Consider the following 21527-nt stretch of genomic DNA (forward strand, 5'->3'; position numbering starts at 1 on the left):
CTTCTACAGCTCCTCTCCCCTTTGAAGTCCCTCATCAAGTTAAGACAGATTTGGATCCTTCTCCTCCAAACAAGCTGCTTTCTTTCAGAGCAGGGGAATAGGCCGTGCTCTTTAATTAGAATCACACATTGCACAGCTCAGCTGGAGGTGCAAGGTCTCATTTTCAGATGGGTGTCACCCCCTGTGCCTGCGTGCTCTCTTAAAGCTACCTGGAGGAGGGAGATCCCCTTGCCCCCCTTCTCTCAGAAACAAAGGTGGTCTCTCCCACTGGTAACACATTTCTTGATGAAACCCACAAGGCAAGCCCCAGATTGAACTTAAAAAAAAGATGTTATGCTCATTGGAACAAGCATTTCTTACAAAGATCTCAGCGGCTTCCCAGCTGGGTAGGCTGCAGGTCAGCTGAGTGCAGCACATAAATAATGATAAGCCTCAGTCCATGCTGACAGGCTCAACGTGGGAAAACAAAAAAAAAGGAAAATGGCATAAAATATCCTCAGAAACCCTGCCTTTTTTGAGGATTCATAAGAAAAGGGTGAGCTCCTTAGAAAACCTGGCATCAGTGGGATGAATAACAAAGGTTATGCAGAAGAAAGCAGGGAAATGGTTTGCGAGATGCAGTAACGATGACAAAAAGCACCAAGGAAAACCAGGAGTGCAAACCCTATTTTCAAAACAAAAAAAAAAGACATGGCATGTCTGAAAGCAGCCTGTAGTTTTGGAGGGCCAGTTTAGCAATCCCTACTGCAAGGTGGTGTGAGAAGGCAAGCACAGCCTCTGGGAGCTCATCAGAGCCCTCCTATGCTGGACTGGAAACGTGATGGGATGCAGAGCCCTAAAGCTCACTGCAAAACGCTGCTCAACACATGAAGGAAAATCCTTGAAAAAACGGGATGCAGGTGCTAAAGCAATCAATGCTGAAACCAGATTTTCCAAAGGGATTAGGAAGCCAAAGATTCATACAAGCAGCTATTTATCAATATTTTCAAGGACCTGGTGATTTCTTGTCAATGAGAGTTAAGTTTGATATTTTTATCCTCTTGTTTTTCTTTCTGTCTCCCATCTACCACAATGCAGTGAGGCTCTCTCTTCCCAGGTCAGCTGAAAAGGTAACTGGGCTGTGCTGGAGCTGTCTGCTGCCTGCCCAATCCCTGGCAGCTCCTTTCCTGCAAGAGGCACAGAGACCAAGTCTCTGCTTTTATGCAACACAGGGAGGAGTCTCCCAGCCCTGCAGCCCTCCCAGGGAGGTTCTTTCAGTCTCAAACGAGCTAATTTTAGACAACAATGAGATCCGTAAGGAACAAAAGATCTTCTTTGCTGTATATCACAAACTTGTTTACAAAGTAAATAGCAAACGGTCTGTAATTTGGGCAATCTAATTAATTATACAGTTGCAGCCTGGGGATGAAAGGTAAATGAGCTCATGAGGAGCTCAGCCTCCAGCTGTGAGCTGCAGAGAATTAGGGATGGCCAGATCCCCTTTCAGCCGCCAGCACTTTGGTCAGTGACCTGAAGTGAAGAGAGACCTGCAAAGAGAAGTCACTAGGATTTTAATCACTCCTCGCTGTAGGAACGGGAATGCCTCAAGTGAACCTTCTCCTACCCTTACAGGAATACTCCCAGTATTTCAATGACAGACTGAAATCCCAGTGCCTTCAATCCCAGTGCCTGCCTTAAATCCCATCTCCATCGTCTTTGCCTAGAAACTGCCTTGCAGATTTGGGCAGGAGATGTTTATTTTGGTTCAGTGAGCGTTTTTGCTTTGCACGGGGAAAGAAGAATGGATTCTGTAACAGGCAGGAATTTGCATTTAGGCAGGAATGTCTAAAGCAAAGTGCATTTTGCCTGGCCTTTGGAAAAGAGAGAGCAGACAGGAAATTACTGTGGGAAGCTCACGTGGATGCAGTCTCAGGCATTTTTAACAGAGAAATGAATGCTACTTTAAGATGAGAAATGAGTCAGAATCAGCTAAGAAAACCCTTTTAAAACATCTTTTTCATTCTGTGAAATGCTGTCATTTTATACACTTTTTAGAGTGCAGTTTTAGAAGTTTATTTTCTGAAGAACCAAAAAAATGGCACTGTTAGGTCAAGCCAGCAGTGGTTTGAGACTGTATCCTGTCTCCAGGGGCAGGGGTAGGACCAACTGGCATTCCTGATCTCAGCCAGTGCCAGCAACATACAGCAAGGGAAAAAACCCCAGAAATCCTTTACTTCCAGCTCCAGTTGGACTCATTCCCCCAGAGATATAGCAAGAAATAACAGACGAGCCTGACCAAGCCCAGGAATGCCATCCCCTTCCAATTCAGCCACACTCCACAACCAAATTTACTTTCAATTGTAAACTGAATTTACAGTTTACAAATTAGCATTTAATTTGCAAATCATGTTTCACGTTCTTTAAACTTCAAGGACTTCTCCAGACAAAAATGAATTGGAAAAAGATGCAAAGTCTAAAAGCTAGAGTGCCTTAAGCCCCCTCTTAGGATCCCTGTTTGGAAGGGAAGTGCCTTAGTTTGTTCAGGTGCATGATACACACGTGTTATGATGTGCACAAAGCTCAGTTCTTGAAATCATCATCGAGAGAAACTGGACTTTTTGGGTTTGACTGGGAAAAGAGCTGTGAAGGCTTTGTTTGTAGAAGGACAGAGAATATCACCCTGTCCTTACACATCACTGACGAGGATGACATGCTGCTTGTCTCCAGTCAAGTGTGTGGGGAAAGAAGTTAGAGGGTAGGCAAAACTGAAGATTATTAAATTGTGGCCAGGGATACATAGTCAGGCAAATAGGGAGATATGAACCCTGCCAGGACAGCAACTGACTCAGAGGAAGCAGGGAAAGAGATGGGTTTCGGAAAGGTTTGAGGGATCAGCGAGTTCCTACCATGACACAAAAAAACCCCAGCAGAATATATAAGGAAGGGAAGAACAAACATCCCCATCAATGTGCAAGGGAAGACACATGCTGCGGATCCCCTGTGTGCAGCTTGGCCCTCTCATCCATCAACAGTTTTTAATTGCTGGGAAAAAGGTTAGGATACACATACACCTTAAAATCACTATGTAAAATCAGGAAGGACCTCAGTTTTCCTGGCAGAGGACAAACAACTTTCTTCTGCTCTGAAGAGCTTACAGCCCAAAGAGAAATGACAGACAAGAAGAAAAAACATTTGCAGTGAAGGGGATGGAGAGATTAAGTCATTTGCCAAAACTCCCAGATGCAGCTTATGACAAGTAGTGTGTTGGATATTAAGTCCCAGGCTTTTGACCCTGTGTAGCTGTGACTATCTGAAAGCACCCAGCCTCAAGTTAGGAGGTGAATCCTCACTGCTCTGTGATCAAAAGCAATGTGCTTTCAGTAACTTGAGACAAGCCTGGCCTACAGTGTACATCATCCCATTCTAACTACTCAGCAATCATGGGTAATGGGTGAGATTTACCTATGGGAAGTCCAGCAAAGACCTTGACTATGAAAACTTCCATTACTCCCGGAAACTTCATCAGGCGCAGGATTTCTCTGATGCTAAACAAGCTCCCAGACTGTGATGTGCCTGCAGAAGATGACATATGGGTTAATATTCTGTTTACACAGGCTAATGGTAGAAAGCAGGAAGCTCTGAGACTCTGCTCAGGTTCAAAAGGCACCCAAAAACCACCCAAACCCCACATCTCTGCTGCACCAGCTTTGTGCCGATGGCAGGAGGTTGGCAGCTGGTGCCAGGTCTGCATGTGGAGGAACCCTCTGAGACAGTGAGGTTCCCTCCCCTGTCAGACCAAACTAACCCCCAGCAAGGCCTCCACCATCACCTCTTCTGAGACACAAGTCTGGGCTGGAAGACTGCTATTCTACACGGGAGAGTGATCAATGTATTTGGAATAATCCTCTTCCATAAGCTCAGCTTAGACATCGAAGCATCAGCATCTCAAGGCTGGGACCTTTTTGCCCTTAAATCACTCCATGGTCCTTCAGCAATTCTTGCAGCACGTGAATCCCCTGCCCCTTTTCATGTACTATTTTTCAGAAACGCAAGATACTCACTGTGCTCTGTCACGTGATGGTCTGACTTTGGTTTAGTCTGAGAAGGGATCCAAACCACTGCTATCAGGGTGTTGATGAGACTTCCCACCAGCCCAACATATGCAGGAACATAAACACTGCAAACAGAAAAAACAGAGGTAACTGGATAAATACCATAAAACAGAGATTTATACCTCCATCCTGCAAAGGCTTGGGCATTTGGATGAGGAGCAATTCCCCTTCAAGTCACAGTACATAAGGCATTAAAAGAACTCACATCCTTTCATGGAGGGTTTGGATATGACCACAGTTTGAAATTTCACCAAAAGATGGCTATTTTTATCAAGATAGTTTATAATTTTATTAATAATAGGGTATAATACAATGCTTTTAAATCTCCAAGTGTCAGGGGAAAGGAGCTTTTCTTGGTTTAATGAAGCTTAGAAATCTTCCCACAGAAAGAACAGCATCTGCTTGTTAGAATCCATCTAATCCCTGTCTAATCCCCAATTTCATTAGTCTAAGTATCATCTCACTCCTTGAAATTTCTCAGTGAAATAAAATGAACTTCAGGAAAGTACTCAGGATGATTAAGGATGGTAGAATACGGCCTACAAGCAGAACTAAACCCGCCAGAGAGACGATGCCATTTGAAAAGGAGGCATTAAAAATAAAAACACAACTACAAAACCTCCTGAGAAGGTAAACAGCATTTTGACTGATGCACTTTTCTCCAAAAGTGCCCCAAACCAAACCAATATCTCTCAGAACCCCAAACATTGAATCGTTAACAGAAGTAGGGCCACATCCTTGGGTGTAGGCACAGTGAACAGCAATTATTAACTATAGTTGCAGAAAGATAAAAAAGGAACAATTACAACTTATCTAAAAAACACAAACATGAAAAAGTCAATAGAGCCAGTAATTAGTCCCCACTTATCATTGTCCTCTTAAAAGAGAAGATTAGGAAAGGACTCTTCCTAGTGTTTCAGGGTATGTGGGAAGATTCCACACTCTAAAGGGCTTTAATTTTAACAAACACAGTAGAGCAAAGTCCAGGCCTGGAAGACTGAAACTGAGAGAAGTCAAGTGAAAACAAAGAGAGGAGCTTGTTTAGCAGTGAGAGCAATTATCCACTAAGCCAGCTCATTAGAAGTCTCCCCCATCATGAGAACCCAGTTAGTTGTTGGGTTTCCTAAAACATGTGCTTGAAACCAACCACAGGAAGCAGGTTTGGGGTGGAAATGCCCAGCAGAAACACTAAAGGCTGTTGTCATGTAGGGCACAAGATGAAGTGACCAGCATGGTGCCTTGGAGGCATCCAAATGTAATCATTTTGGACTTCAGCACAGTAATGCCTGGATTTCACCAGAGAAGGCTTTGAAGTTTTGCAGATCCATCCAGACTTGGAGGTGAGAGTGCTATCCCTGCATTCCCAGCAACCTGTGCTGCCACAATTAAATGTAAAAGTGAGCTGTGAGCCCCTAGCTGATGCCCCCTGTGATCCTGCTGATGAGAGACTGCTTATTGCCTGGCTTTTCACTGCTGATTTCCTTGTCAGGCTGTGGTGCATGTTTTTCATGAAAAAACCAGCAGCACCAATTGTAAAAGCCTCAAGTTTCCTCCATGCTAGACAAAAGTGCAGTCTGAATAATTTCTGGAGTATTATTTAAGCCACAGAGCAAGACAGTCAAGGATTGAGATGCAAACAAGCAAGAAAAGCATCAGAGAACAAATATAAATATACATATATACACACACACACATATTCTCACTTATGGTAACAGCAAAATCCCAGGTGAATATTTTAATTCTCATTAATTATTATTAAAACAACAAAGCCAGATAATATCTTTCTGCAAAAGAACTTAGCACAATAATTTAGACCTGCTGCCTTCTATCCACCAAGCTGTTTCACTAATTAACTCAGACCACAAAATTAGTCATTTACTGGATCATTACTTTTGATTTTTAGTGCAGCAGATTGCCACTTTCTAAATTAAAATTATATGCCAAGCAGTTCCCAAACTACTGAAATCAAATTTGTGGACAAAAAATTTTTATCCAAGACATCCAGAATTTCTACTTTGCATTGCAACATAAAGTAAATTTATTAAGAAAATAAAAAGGATAAAACAACCTAAATAAGTAGCTGCAGCTGGCTAAATGTGGGGGAGAAGGGGGGGGGGGTGGTAGTTTATCTTATTGATTGACTGCTTTTTTTTTCCTGGGAGCTTCTCTATTTCAGGCTTTCATTCTGATATGTAAAAAACACATCTCAAAATTTTTCATCAGCCAGAAGAACTTCCTTTCCAGCTCTGCTTTTTCCTGAGGTTGTCCAGAATCCCCACATACCAATGTAAATGTGTTTTACTCTTCACATCCAAGAAGAGTTACAGTAAGCAATGACACATGGATCACTCTGTAAAACTATAAGCAAACAATGCCCTGTGCTTACTTCACTGCAAGCACAGGACTGTTAATTCACTGTTGTGAAAGGGAGAGGAGAACCTTGACAATTTACATGTTTGGGAAAACTTGGGCTTGATATAACAAATTTGTGGAATTTTATACAGCTGGTTGCTGAAATCAGAGAAATCCAGTAAAATATGGTGCTCAAATTGTGCTTCCCACACAAGCCTGAAGCAAAGTCATCTGAAATCCCTTTTCCTGAGCACATCTTTCTGTAAGTGCTTCATCTTTTTCCATACATTAAGCACTGTCATTCCATGATGGAAAGGTGAGGAAGGTGCACCCTCCAGTTAGCTGCTCTGCTATCTCATCCTTCAGCAGGAACAAAGGCTGAAATTTGACAAAACTCACCCGTGTCCTGGAAACCACCTTTTGCATTTGTTTGTTGGCTCATTTAAGAGAGATGAAGTGAAACCAAGGGAGGTGGTGGTAGGAATGCTTTGCTGGGTAGCACCTGCTGAACAAGAGCTGGCTCGTGGTCGCTCTTCTGGTTTTTTATTTTAAAACTGAAGCATGAACTCCCATCTCTGCTGATATCAGCCAGTTTTGCATTCAGTTTTGTGTTTGGCTTAGCAGGAGGAAGCCTCACCAGCAAGGGATGCAGTGGCACTATTAAGATAAATGAAGTACATCAAGCAGGTTGCTCCCGTGGGACCTTTTCCCATCCTCTTCCCCTTCTTGCTCTCCCCCTCATCCCTCCTGGCTGTCCACAAACCAGCCATGTGGAACCAGAGTGAGCCCTGCCAAACCCAGCAGCAGATTTCCTGAGCGGGGCGGAAGAACAAAGGCTGCGGGCAGGACTAATACAATTAAATTAAATGGAGCAAAAGGGCACAGCAGCTTTGGCAGCTGAGCTCATTGTATGGCCTCTTCCAGCTTCTTGTTGATTAATGAGAGATTAAGAGCCTTTACTGTCCTGGGCTTTATGGCCAAAATAACTTGGGTAACTTTATCTGTGTACTTCAGCGTGTTATTTATAATTCCTCTGCTTTTTAATCTGTAGAGAAAGCCCCTTCCTGACTTTTGTCAGCAGCCTCCTTGGTCTTCGCTGGGGACTTCTGCTAGCAAAGCTCCTTTCAGCTGTCAGCTAAAACCACAGCTGCCCATTATTCTTCTTTTTTTTTCAGCCCTGCCCTGAAGCAGAGGAATAAAGTGCATTTTCCTGTCCTTCATGGGACCGATGTTTCCCAATCTCCTGCTTTCAGGAGGATGCAAACATTTTGGATGCAGGGAGCAAACACTTGAATCTAGGACTAGGAGGAACTAGGGTCAAGGAGGACTAGTTTTTGCCAACATGACTAGCTGCAGCTTGTCCTGACTTAAAACTTTCAGAGAAACAAGAAGATAACATGAGCAGAGGGACCTGGAGGCCAGGAGCCCGTAACATCAGCCAAGAACTGCTTAATAACCTAACAAAAGCCTCTCCTTTTCACTTTCCTGAAGCCAATAGGTAAAATGTGGTGGATGCCACATTTTAAAGATGCCACTCGTTCAAAGAGTTTTAAAGGGTTTCAAAAAGTGGGATGGCCACTTGCCACAGGACCCATGGTGTGGCCCAATGCAAGGCTCACTTGGTACCCCCTCTGGCCATGGAGAAGGGATGAGTGGCTGGCAGCTAAGACTACCCATCTGGAAACTCCATCCTAAATGCTGGTGGGAAAGCAGAATTGATGTTGAAACCATTAATAGTAATGTACTGGAAAACAGATTGTCCCCCAAAAAATCCCAGGATCCAAAGCCAGCTGGAGGAGGGTTGCATTTCTTCCCATCTAACACTTAACCAGCCCCTGTATTTACTGGCAAGGTAAATCCCAACCTTCACCTCCCAAGAGCAGCAAAGTGAGGAGCTAATCCATGTTGCTTCACAACCTGCTCCCAGCAGGGTCAATTAGTACAAGCCAAATGAATGCAATCAGAGATCAGTTTGTGAATCAAGACACAACAGTAACACAGCAAGGCAGCAACACAGAGGCTCTCCAGCTCCTGTCACCTGCCCCTGAAGTCAGAGGTGGCACACATGCAGCATCTGAAAAACCTGGCAAACTTCAGAGCAAATGCAGCTCTTGGAAAGCAGGGCCTGGCCAAAAAAGAATGTGTGGGTGGGTATAGGTACATACACAGGTACAAATACATGTGCAGAGCATTTCACAGTAGCTATGAAGCAATGCTTTCAGCAAAACTTCCATGAAAAACTCAATCCCACAAAGGCATGTGCAGCATGCGGGCACCAGGCAGTGGACCAGGAGCAGAAGCCACTGGCCAGGCATTTGCAAGCTTATTTCCAGGCATATTTTCAGTTCACAGACAGGGAGTCTGAGCAGAATCCCAGCTGGTACCTGCCAGCCACTACCCCCAGGCAGTGCCAAGCAGGGATTGAGCACCGGAACCTCCTGCTTCCACCAAGGGCAGCTCCAGCAAACCAACAGGGGCCACAGCCCAAACTCCAGTCCTTGCTTGGCTGCAATTCCCATCTTTGATTTCCTGCCTGAGAAGCCTGGGATAGACCACAGAGGCAGGTACCAAGGGGGAGGCTGCCTGTGCCACGAGATGGTATCAGTGGCTTTCCCATTAGCATTCCAGCCACAGAGCCCTGCTCTGCAGAGCCTAGGAGAACGCACGCATGTGATTGCACAATTAAACGCGGCCTCAACGCAGCAGCGATTCTTTCCAGGAGGAAGCAGCTCCCAATGATTCCCTGAGGATTAAAGGATCAATGTGCATTTCAGCAGTGAATGGGATTGTGTTTGTTTTCTTTCTCTTTTTCTTAATAACGTCAAAGTTGAACATGGAGATAGCACAGATTGTTTTTTAGTGACTCACTCCTACTTCAAAACTGCGCTGCATAAAGCCGGCATTCATAGCCAGCCCAGATTCCTTAAGCTCTGAGAGGACTCTCAAAATATTTCTTTGATTGCAGTTTGGCCACACTATCCCCTCATACCCTTAGAGGGGCAGATATAGGTGAAAAAAAGCTGGTGAGTTAAAAAGAAAAGCAAAGCAAAAAAACTGAGGTGAAAAAAAAAGAAAGTTCAGGTGAAATCGTGACACCAAACCATGGGCTCTGGCAACCAGTTTTAGGTCTGTAAGAAAGTGAGCAGTGACCACTGGGGTCCTGATAACTTAGTGATGCATAAGTTACTGCATAACTTATTGTAAGTTAGTGATGGTTTTGTTCAAGATACTGTTTTACTGCCTTGCTGAATGCATTTCTTCTCTGACCCATTGTGGTCTGGTCTATATTGTTGAGATTCTGCCTAAAAACCAAACCAAAAACCAACTAAAAAAAAACCCAAAAACCCAAGCACAAAATTTCACCAAGCCTTCTTAAAAAAACAAACCCACAAAAGCCTCAACCAAAAAAAGACTTATTGAGCTGACAGAATTTTCCCATATTTCCTAGGATGTTCAAGCCAATGTACAGAGCTAGTCCAGCTTCCACAGCCCAGGGCAAGAAACAGCACAGTAACACACATAAACTCAGACACCCCAATGCTCTGCAGAATTCAGGGCAGCACTACCACAGCAGGACCACCCATCACATTATCCATGCCTTTGAGAGGCAAACAAAACACCCCTAAGTCTTCCTTTCTGCAGTTCCTACTTCTGTCCTCATGGAAAAAACATTACAGAGACATGGAGAAGTGTGTTCCCCATCTCTTGACACAGAACACAAAACTTGAGTGGATAGCCACCCCCTCCCATGCCTCAGCAGGAAAAGAGGGGAGTTCACCCTCCTGATGCAACTGGAAACCATTACCAGGTTGTCCTTTTTGCCACATATGCTTTAGATGAGGAGCAGCAGAAGTTGGCTGCTACTGCTTTGAGCAGAGCAGGAGGCTTTTTTCCACTATGGTGAGCTTGACATCACTGCGGGCTGTCCAAGGAGGGAGTGAGACTTCACATCCACACCCTCCAGAGAGCTCCTCACAGGGTGAGAATGACTCACCCGCAGACAAGTGCTCATTCAACTGCTTATTTCCAGTGGCAGCCACATCTGGAAAATTCGTGTGGTGCGGAAGGAAAAAAATACAAAGAGGGGAATGAGCAGTCTCCATGACCTGCTTCCATCAGAACTGGGTGAGGCAGGGGTGCTGAAGACTGGCACTGGTGCATTAGCAGGGAAAAGAGCCAGGAGTGGAACCACAGGGGTACATCAGAGCTGCCGTGTGCGGGGGACATCAGGAACAGGACTTCACAGCCATCACCAGCCCTTGGAGCCACCTGTGGATTAACTTCCCTTAAAGGGACATTCACTGCTGTGCGTGTCACTGACCCAGCACAAGGAGGGCTGCAGGTGGGTCTTGATACTCAGCCTTGAAGAAAAAGCACTGGGGCAATGCAGGGAATAAAATAATAAAAAGCGTTGGGCTTCTTCCACAGGGAAAACCCTCCTTTGGCAGAGCTCTCCAGGTAAAAAGTATTTTGTGTGGATGGATAAGGCTGGCTGTCCATCAGAGGCTCAGCAGCATGAACGTGATCCATCCCCACCGAGCACCTGCTGCAGAGAAAATCCCAGCAATGAGAAGCAGCTGGAAGGAGCCAGCCCCAGCCCCGGCAGATCCCGCTGCCAGAGCGGGAAGGAGATCCCTGTGGCAGGATGCTAATTCCCAGGCAGCTGGAGCAGCCTGGCCACGCCAGACCTGTGCTGCCCCATCCAGCGCAGCGCTCTCCCGCGGCACGCACTCGGCTGATTGCCGCGAGAGGGATATCAGCCACGCTTCAACAAGGTGTGGGCAGACCTGCATGCTTTGCCCACAGTCTGCCGCTAGTTTTGAGTATCATTTAGTCTCACAGTACTCTTTTCTCTGATAAAACACCCTATATTTCCAAGTGCTGTGCTTTCCTAATTCAAAGCTTCACTTGTATGTGTGATTATTGCTTTTCCATATTGCACGGCATAAACAGTCCCACTGGCGCCTTGGTTCACTGAACACCTGCACATCTACATGAATTTATAACAAACGGGGGAATAAACTGCATTCCCCAAAAGATTTTAGTTATTTTAGGCAGTGCTTGCCTCACGCTTCTATACAGCATAACCCTGCATGCCTAGAAATGGAGAAGTCTAGCCAAGGACCAGACATGAGCTGCACTCCCTGAATGGGGGCTTGGAACTCCTGGCTTTGATCCCAGCAGTGCTAACTAATATTGGATGAGCTGGGACAGGTCGAGATAGGCATCAGAAGGTAGGTGTTGGTGGTCAGTGCTCACATCAGAGGCACCCCACTGGTGAGGCTGGGACATGTGCTCTTCAACCTATCTATGATTGATCTGGCACAGCAGTGAAATAAGAAAATTTCCTGAGAATACACAACTAAAAGAGTATTGGGGAAAAAAACAGCCAGTGGGGAACTGCATATGGCCCTCACAGGGCTGAGGGATTGGGCAATAATGCAGATTAGATGCTTGCAGGCAAAACAAGTCTTAAATTCACACATGAAATTATGGTTTCTGAACTGCTTATTTCTGGAGCAGGCAGTTAGGAAGTGACTGACATGGTCATTTCCAACACAAAAACTGGGAAACACCAAGTGAAACTGTCAGAGACTAATTCAAAAGAAAGAGAAAGGCCTAATTCTTCTTGCAACATGTTGATGGTCTGTGGAGTTTGTTGCTACTATTGTTGTGGAAGCAAAAGTTTTGGACACGTACGAGAAGAGATTAGATAAGCACTTAGAAGAATGCACTGAAGATTACTAAAGCGTCACGAATCATATTCACTCATTCATGTCAGGAAATCCCCTGAGCTGAAAATAGTTGGAGGCTGGAAAAGTAATCAGAGAAGTATTATGCAAGTTTGCCCGACTCTTGCTCTTCACGAGGACTCTTACTATGATTTTTGTCAGAGAAAGGATAAGGACACTAGAACACATTGAGAGGCAAGTGCAATTTCCTTCTCTACACTGGGAATCAAACCTGTGTCTCCTACCACCATGTCACAGGCCAGACAGGCACATGTTTGCTCATTCATTCCCTGGAAAATGCTGCTTTTTTTCCTAAAACATTCCACAGAATAAATAAGAATAAGCACAACTCTCACATTGTGTTTGGGAGGACATGCAGCTGGGAAAGGGTAATGCCACTTTTCAGCCCAAGAAATGTTCATGTACCTTATCAAGTGACTGTTGAATATAACACAAAGATGCAGTCTCCTATCTCTTAACCTTTTTCTTGGATACTTCAAAGAAAGTAATAGAAAGTAGTATTACAAACAGATTTTTGGGGTTCTCCCCCACCTTCTCCTTCATGTTGGAGGTTTGTTCCCTAACAGGTAGCAAAACCTTTAAGTATTTCTTTTAAATTACTTAATTAAGCAACAAAAACTACTCTTCCAAGCTCAGAATGTGGTAAATTATTAAAATGCTCAGTTTGGGTGTGTTGCTGGGTAAGGACTCCCACACACAGACTGGTTGAAGGTGAGCTTGCTAGACTACTCAGTGACTCACCACCAAACACATCATTAATTATGTGTTACAGCATGTCTGACTTCATAGAGTGCTGTAGGTGGTGTGAAATAATCTTTGAATGAGTTCAAGCTTTTTCCAGCTTTTATGAGGTTACAGTGCTTCAGACTCCAAAAGACTCAGCTAGGCAGGAAACTGTTGAGGATTTGCTGTAGTAACCTGAGCTGCACTCCAGCACGTCAAGTCTCGACTCAAAGCAGTGGCTTTGGAAGATCTGCAAGCTTGGCACTGGCTGGAGCTGTTACCTCTCACCCATCATGATGCACTCACTCACTCACTCACAGCTGGCTCAAAGCAGTGTGTGGGCAGAGCTGAATTTTGCTGCCCAAGGATGAGGGGTGGGATCCGGGAAGTTCCTGCAAGGGGAAGGGGTAGGATTTGGCAAAGAAAGGATGAAGAGAGTTCTGGCAAGCCACTGCCTTTTTTGCTAGCACTAAGGAGTGAGGCAGTGACTGCTACTTCCAAGAGGACCTCTCCCACCTTCCAAAAGCAGACAGGGAGACCAGATGCTCTGGCTTTCGGCAAAGACTGTGCCTTCTCGACACTCTGGCAAGTAGACAACAGGGCTGTGGGAAGATAATCTGATGCTGCAGGTCTTATTTAGCCAATCTTGGAGGTGGCCCAGCATCAGCCCACTAAGGGAATCTAGCTTCTCCCTCTGTCAGTCCCTTTTGCAAGCAGGGCTCTGGTAGTGCTGCTGCCGTGATCCCTGAGAGCGACTCTCGTGTCACACAAAAGCAAGGACTCCCTCCACGCCCCACACCCACAGGCTTTGAGGTAAATAAATAGAGAAGTCGTTGGCTAGCCAAGCCTAACACTTAAAATTCATCTCTTAACAGGACTGTGCTCACGTGAATGACATTTTTAATCTACGTAATCCCTGGCAAAACAAGTTAATTCTCTACCTTGAGGTAAGTAACTGTAAATGCAGCATCCTACCAGAGGTATGGCACAGACTGATCTCTCCTTGGAACAAGTAGTGGCAGCCAACACCTCCTTCCTCAAGGTGTGAAAAAACTTGCCATGCTTCATCAAGGGCTCCAGCATCTTTTGTCTAGTAAGACCTTTAAATGAAATAGGACACATTAGGACTAATTTTGTATGGGAAGCAGTGTTGAAACACTAATATCCAAAAGTCACAAATAAGGCATTTCAAGGGTCAGGTGGGAGACTTTCCAGCATCCCACTGCAACCTCTCTGGTTGCACAACAGGCCCCTTGAAACCAATCCTTTCTCCAGCAAAGACAGAGCCTGAGGGCTGTGGGGCAGCTGAATTGATTTCATTAAGACTTTGACCCCAAAAGGAGGCGTCTGCATGAGATGAGTGAGTCACTCCATTTCAATAATGGGCGAAACCATTAATTGAAGGCACACAGTTTGCTTGTTTGGGCAGGCTTCCTATGCTCTTACCAGGAGTGGTCTCACTGCTGCTCTATTTACTGAACTCCTTCAATTAAGTACTTTGTTTCCCTCATCCATAATGACAATGGTTTCTGCATGTTAAATATATTCAGAAAGGAGGTTGCTCTGGGTTTCGCATTTGCAAATTAGAGTAGCTTTCTCCTCTACACAGTTGGTAGGAGAAACACTAGCCAAGGAATGGCTAACAAACTTCTCACCGAGTGAGGTATTCTCAACTACTTTGTTTCGCATAGTAGGAAATTATTTGGGTTAAAAAGCACATTCATCACTAACTAAAGTTGCTTGCACATTTTGGAGCAATGAATGAAAGCAAACTGAATGCATTTCGTACCAGTCAAACGTAATTGCCAGGTCTTCTATTCATCCTGGGTATTTATGGTGGATTCCAACATTGCCAAAGCCCTGAACAAGAACATCCTTTAACTGCAGAGCTGCTGCAGCAGTTGCATCTCGAGCTCTGCCTCCCACACCTTTGCTCTCAGTTAGAGGAACTCCCCTTAGGGAGAGAAAGCGCTCGGTTCTTTCTTCACACCACGTTTCATCTTGGCCCCACTACAGAGACCACCTACAGGGATGCCAGTTAGCATCAGCTGCATTATGCTGAACTGGTATTTGTGGGAGCACTCAGTGGGAACCACATCTTAGGCAGCCTCATGGGCAGCTCTCCACCCAGCCACCCGCTTACTCTGCTCACCACCAAATGGCAGCAGCAGCAAGCTACCTGACAGACTTGTATGGAAAACTGGGAGCAGAGTGTTTACTGTATTTTTAGTTGCATTTAATTGCAAATTAGCAGTTGGAAATCAGGAGGGGTGAGTGAGGTGTGAGCTGCCAGCTGTCTGCAGAGGAGTTTGGAAACCTCTGATGATCCATGGCTGTAGCTGTGCGGGGTGAAGCGCTGGCCCGCTGCACCTTGGGGCTTGCTGTGGCTGGAATATTTACATTTCAAGCCATGTGGTGGTGCAAGAGCCAGAGGCCACACACTTCTTTGGCAGGACATCCTAGGGAACACCTGTATTTCAGGTGCTATGAAGGCAGCAAGGGGCCATGTTATTTAGTGGCCAGCAGTGCTGATGATTTCAGACTGGTGTTTGTGGTAGCCTGGAGCATTGCAAAAGCTGGCTGCTTTCAGTGCACCAAAGAGGTCCACTTAAACAGATGAACTTATTGATTAGGAAATTATTTACCTTGAGATTGTTGGCTTTTTTCTTTTCAGTGCACAGGGGAAAAAAATTACATTTTCATTTCATATCAATTTTACTTTCAGCAGGGCAAAACCATGGAAACAAGGATTTCAGAGTGCTGCCAAGCTTGTTGGACATACATCTGTACAGCACCAGGGAAATACTGGGTTGTCCAAAGTACACAAATCCCCAGACCTGGGTCTGCATCAGTCCTTGTAAGAGACTTGTTATAAAGTTTTCCTTTCTTACCTACAGAAACAGCCCTAAGGCAGCTGAAAACCCCCACACTTTAAATCTAACAATTTATCTTCATAATATCCCTGTGGGTAGTGGTGGTGCAAACACCCTGGATGTACTCACAGGGAAACGAAGCACAGAAAACCCGAATGCCCTAGTAAGATCCCATAAAGACCATGGTGGAAAGAAAAAGCCTTAAAAATCAGGTGTCTCACATGCAAGTTTAGTGCTCACACCAGAGTACCATAATTTTCCTCTCCTCTTTCTTTTCCCTGGATCCCCAAGAGCCATTTTCTGCCCCAGCCACAACAGTGATGCAATGGGAACCCACAGCTTGCTGTGTCTCGCAGCACCCTGACAACACAACAGCAGCACCTATGTATTACAACACCACTTACGAGAGATGCACACACATGTAGATTTTGAAAATGTGTGACATCCCTATTACTGTTTCAAGAATTCCTCCCCAGGAGCCTTGATGTTGCACACTGGTGTCAGCTGGCCCAGCTCCACAAGAGCCAGGTGCCCTAGGAACAGGCTTCGCCCCGGGGACACATCCTAGAGCCCTGACTCAATTTAAGCATGAATTTGAGTCAGTGGAAACTTGTCTGAGGAAGGACTGAGTAAAAACCACAGGGTGAGAGTAAAACAAGCAATGCAGATCCTGAGGAATTAGTAATAAAAGCTGCAATCCCAGCTGCAGCAGGGGCTGTCATGGAAAAGGGGCTGGAAAAGATCAACTGTGGGCGTCATGGAAAAGATGAAAGTCAGTAAAACTGAAAATGGTTTAAGATCAGGCCCAACATCAGCGGCATAGATGTGATGGCTGCCAATCCCCATCAAAAGGGCATCAAAATCCAATACAAAGCCTAGCCAGAGCACAGGGATAGGGATTAGCAGTAGGAAAGGACCTGAAATTTACTGCTCTTCAGTAAGTTATCAGATAGCAGCAGGTGAGTAAAAAAGGTGGTGAGTTTGGTACCCACATCTTTACCTTTAATCCCTGCTTTAGATCAAGTCTAGTAGTGGCATCTGAAAAAGGCTATTTTTAAAAACTAAATTACACAAACTAGGCACAATTTACTGTATTTACAGACACAGCCAACAAACCCTGTAATTTAACTACACTAATACTATGATATCCTAAAAGCAAAGCACCATGGAATTTGAGGGCTCTGGGGATGTTCTTTACGGGCTGCTTTAAATGTGGTTAATATATACCTTTAATTTCTTCCCCAGACTTTTACTTCTTGTAAAATCCAAACATAACCAAGAGAGAGGAGAGTACTCAAAGATCAATAAAAATGTGGAAGAAATTATCCCAGAGGGAACATGAAAGCCATCTGCTCGAGACTCCCCCCCGTACTCATCCCACAGATGTGATCAGTGAGAGATGGATGCTCTGATGGCAGAAAAAAAGTGGCAATCCCTCGTCCTGTTGGCATCAAAAGAAAGCACACATCTAGCCGGCCAGAGAGCTGGTTTTGCTAGGAGCAAATTAGCCCCGAGGCCAGCCAAGACTTTATCGGCTGGAAAGTCCCAGTCATGAGTGCTAGCTGCAAGGGGCGAAGGAAAAAAAAGCAACAGGGAAAGATCAGGCAGGACAAGCCTGAACACGTTCAGTTTGTCCTTCCTACGTTACAATTATATCCTCATTCCTCAGAGCAAAAGGCAGTTCAAAGACACAATAAATCCCTTTCTAGTCTTACGCTTCTCAGGAACGTCATGGAAACGGAACTGAAGTGGTTCCCAGAGATAAGGTGACAAAGTAAAATTAAACCCTTCCCTACAGCGACACTTTAGTAAAATATCAGCAGAGAAATAGAGGTACCATTCAGACACAGCAATGGCATTCATCTGAGGAAACAGGACCGACCTCAGAGGTTTCAAACTGATGGATTTAATGTACTGCTCCTCACACTCCGCAGCTGTTCCTTTGTTTGCATTGCCTCTAAGGCTCATACTAACTTCATTTCATGGGCTGGATTTTATTGTCGCGAAATGTAATTCCCTTTTGGGGTACATCTTAATAAATGCTTCAGTTTAGGTCCCAAGAAATTTGGGCTAAAGCACTGTAGACCAAGGATGGCTTTGGAGCAGGCAAAGCCTGAGTGACCAGTTAAAGCAGTCACCAAACAGGAGATTTTTCAAAGCTTTTTCTTTCATGCCTTCAGGCCAATGGAGGGGACAAAGAAAAGGAAGAGAACTGAAAGACAAGGCAGGAAGCACACTCAAGATGGAGCTGGAGGTCTCCAAGGGTGTTCCCACTCTGTGCTGTGTCCCTCGCAAACCAAACAAAGCAAAACCAAAGGCACAAGGCATAATGATGCCACAGGGACCAATTAAGTGGCAAGGGGAAAATAATTGGATCTTCAACTAAAATCATGTGCTAAACAGCCTTAGACAGCAAAACGTTAGATAGCTGCAAATGTAGGCATGGATGGAACAGGTAGAAACAAAAGGCTCCATCATCTAGTACCAAATCACACAGAAGCTGTCCAGCACTTGTGCTGAAAGGTTATGATTAACTGAAATAACAGTGGCTTTAAAAATTATTTTTTAATGTGCTTAACACCAAGACTTTGATAGAGTATGGAAATCACCTTGTCCATCATCCCAGCTCTCATTGCTGACATACATTCATGTCACTGTTACAAGTTTCAGCCTCGCACAGGACAGACACCATTTTTTAACCATAACTGGGCTGCATGAGATTTTAATTACCCTATTGAAAAGCCATAAATATTTCAGACTGAGTCATTTCGGGTACACTGGATTTTTTCCTGCCTTTCACAACGTCAGGGAATTTCTTTCCACCCTGCGGCCCTCAGGAAAGGGGCACATGGCTGAAGGAGTCAGCGGTCATGAATAATCAGGGAGGGACTTCTCCAGAACAGGGCACCAATGTGAAGAAGTCTTTCTTCTGGGGCGACATTTGCATGACCGAGGAGTGACATAATAATTCCACAAACAAAAAAGGCTTTATACCCACATGGTGGCTTTCAAAACCTCTCTGCACTGACTTAGTCCTTTCCTTCTGTACAACAGCATCACATTTTGGGGGCAGGAATTTAAGCCCCGTCTCTTCAGCCATGGCTTTATCTCACTCTTTCTGGCTAACGCAATCCTCCAACTCACACTAGCAATGCCATTTTATGGGGCACAGCATTTCACTAAAGTGCTGAAGGATTTATTTCTGCTCTGGTATGAGGGCATAAGAGGCAGGCAGAGCCCAGGGTGAGAGCTGTTTGGGTAAGAGAAACATCAGCATACAGGTGGAGGCAAGGCCAGTGCCCGGACACCACCTTGCAGTGATGGAGCAGAAAGAAAATGCAGAAACGGTATTATTAGAGAGTGAAAAAGAAGCAGCACGCCAAGAGCATACCCCCAACCCTACCCCCCACCCCCCCAAAAAAAAAAAAAGAAAAGAAAAGAAAATAGCCCAAGCCCTGTTAGACAGTTGGGAGCTCCTGAAAGAGCTACACTGAAAAGGAGGTGCTGAAGTGCAGCCAGAGGAGCTGCGTGCCAGGGCACATCCTTGTGAAGGCACTGTGTGTGCCGCCAGGGCACCAAACTGGTGCTGGAAACGCAGCCAGGGTGTAAACACATGGTGCAGATGATCAGACTGAGGCAGAGCTATTGTTTCACTTCCAGCATGGGCTGTTTGCCAGACATGGACCTCTGCTGAGAGATAACCGAGACACATTTGAAATTCTGGAGAAAACCCTTTGTTTTGGGGGTAGCTTGTTTTTAAGGAGAGGGCTGAGCAGTGATCTGAGGAGTAAGAATCTGCCAGTTCAGACACCCCCCACCCCAAAAAGCATCTGGGGACTTTCAGAGCAGTGAAGCAGGCGCTGCAGGAAGGATGGATGCTGGACCAAGCCCAGCCTCCCAAGCCTAAGGAGATTCGCTCACGCTGCCGGGAGCGGGGAAGCCGTTTCTCACCAGGAGAGGAAGTCGAGTGCTTGGCAACAAGGGAGGCAGCTCTCCCACAACTCTGGTTACGCAAACAGCTGCCTTCTGCTGGGTTTCAACATGCTTCACTGCTCCAAAAATAATTTCCTGCTTGATTTGATAGCATTAGCAGGAGCAGGGAGGGCAGCGTGAGCGGTTGCACCGCTGCACTCTGGCTGCAGGTAGCCACTGGGCTCCAGCAAAAGCCCTGATTCCTGTTCTTGGCAGAGGGGCCTGATTGCGCAGGAGGGAAGGTGAGCAGGGCGATAGCATAAGCCTTCTCTTCCTCTCTGAGGGGTTTTGACACAAGCCTGGACAAAAGTACCTGTCACCTTTGTCCTTTCAGGCCCCTTTTCCAGAGCTGACATTTCCCAGCCCTTACAGCTTGTAACACTCATGGCCTGTAACCAACACTCAGCAGCCAAGCAGGGATCAATGCCAACATAAAGTTCAACGACAAAGTTGCTGCTTGCTGGGTGATTAGGAGCTGTGTTGCTCCTGGGCAGAGTTGCTGGTGTTCTCCCACAGCACAAGCAGCAAAAAGCTGCTATCGTGCCTTCTTGCATTCCCCAGCAGATGACTTTGTGTCTGCTTTGGAGGTTGTTGGAGTCCGGGCCAGTGCTTTGGGAACAGCAGCACTTGCCATTCCTAGCTGGACTGGAATTTGGATATCAAATTTTGCCCTAAGGTGCATCTGGTTTCCTGTTCCCTATTCCCAGCCCATCGATCTGCATGCCCCTTCTCCAGGGCCTACCTTGGGGGCACTCCTCCAGAGGCCTTCATCAGACTTGGAAACCTCAAGTGTTTAAGATTCCAAGGGCCAGCTCATCAGCACTGCACTCCCTGGCCTGTGCCACACCAGCAGCACAGCACACCAACCTCCCCAGCTCTCGGCCGCACACAGGGGTCGGCTGGTGCCTTCCAGCTGAAGTGCTAGTCATGTTCAGCAAAGAGATGAAGCAGCAAAGTAAAACTCAAGGTCATTCATTAAAACAGCAGCTGCAAAGCAGGATTCAGGGTGGAGAGCACAACCACAAAAATCAGCGTATTTCAAGGTAATCCTCTTATACTTTGAAAGCAAAATTGTGCAGTGGCACATATTTATGCTTATACCTTTTAAAGTCAAAAAGATCATGAGGGACGATTCCATCTGTCCTGCACCAACCTTGTTTTCCAGAGTCATTCTTTGAGCCATACAATGTTTTACAAAAGATGTCCCTTGGCCATGAAAAGTAAAATGGGTGATGAACACACCACTGCTTTTGGGGAGCTTCAACAGAAACTAACCTTGGAAGGTAAAGCCATAAAGAGAGGAAGGGTCCCCTCAGCCATCCTGCACAGGACATAACTACAGGATGACACCCCAGCTTTCACACACAAGACAAAATTTGCATCTGGGCTGACCCAAGTGCCAGGTGAGGCCTCTCCTGTCACTGCCACAATGAAAGGGAATAACCCTGTGAAGAAGGTGACTCCTCAGCTGCTAGTGGACCTGAGCTGGGTGGCAGGAGAGGACTGGTGGGTACAGAGTGTACAGGCTGGTTTCTGTGCTCAACTGACCCACATCTGCAGCAGCTGCTGCTCCCACAGCCCCGGGGAGTGCAGATAAGCAGCAGTTCAGCTTTTCCAGACATGGCACAATCCCTGTTTACAGCCTCTGGGCTTGTCTTTTCAAAAGAAGGAGCTAGGTGTCTATTCTTGCAGGAAACCAGGTGTGTAAACAGTTCAATTAATATACCCAGCAAACTGTGCTCTAGCACAGCAAAGAGGGCTAG

The 21527-nt window shown here is 45.6% G+C and overlaps 1 protein-coding gene across 2 annotated transcripts in view; it reads right to left on the bottom strand.

The window, feature by feature from the left end:
- Positions 1 to 21527, bottom strand: part of SLC22A18 (solute carrier family 22 member 18) — a 58846-nt gene that overhangs the window by 19599 nt on the left and 17720 nt on the right. For both annotated transcript variants that reach the window (XM_038139179.1, XM_038139177.1), the window contains exons 5-6: positions 4041 to 4156; positions 3442 to 3552 (exon numbers count right to left, since the gene is read on the bottom strand). In XM_038139179.1, coding sequence (XP_037995107.1) covers positions 3442 to 3552; positions 4041 to 4156 — 227 coding nt within the window. The remainder of the gene's footprint in view (positions 1 to 3441; positions 3553 to 4040; positions 4157 to 21527) is intronic.

The sequence above is a fragment of the Motacilla alba genome, chromosome 5 (genome assembly GCF_015832195.1).
Source record: "Motacilla alba alba isolate MOTALB_02 chromosome 5, Motacilla_alba_V1.0_pri, whole genome shotgun sequence".
In the NCBI taxonomy this organism is placed as follows: Eukaryota; Metazoa; Chordata; class Aves; order Passeriformes; family Motacillidae; genus Motacilla; species Motacilla alba.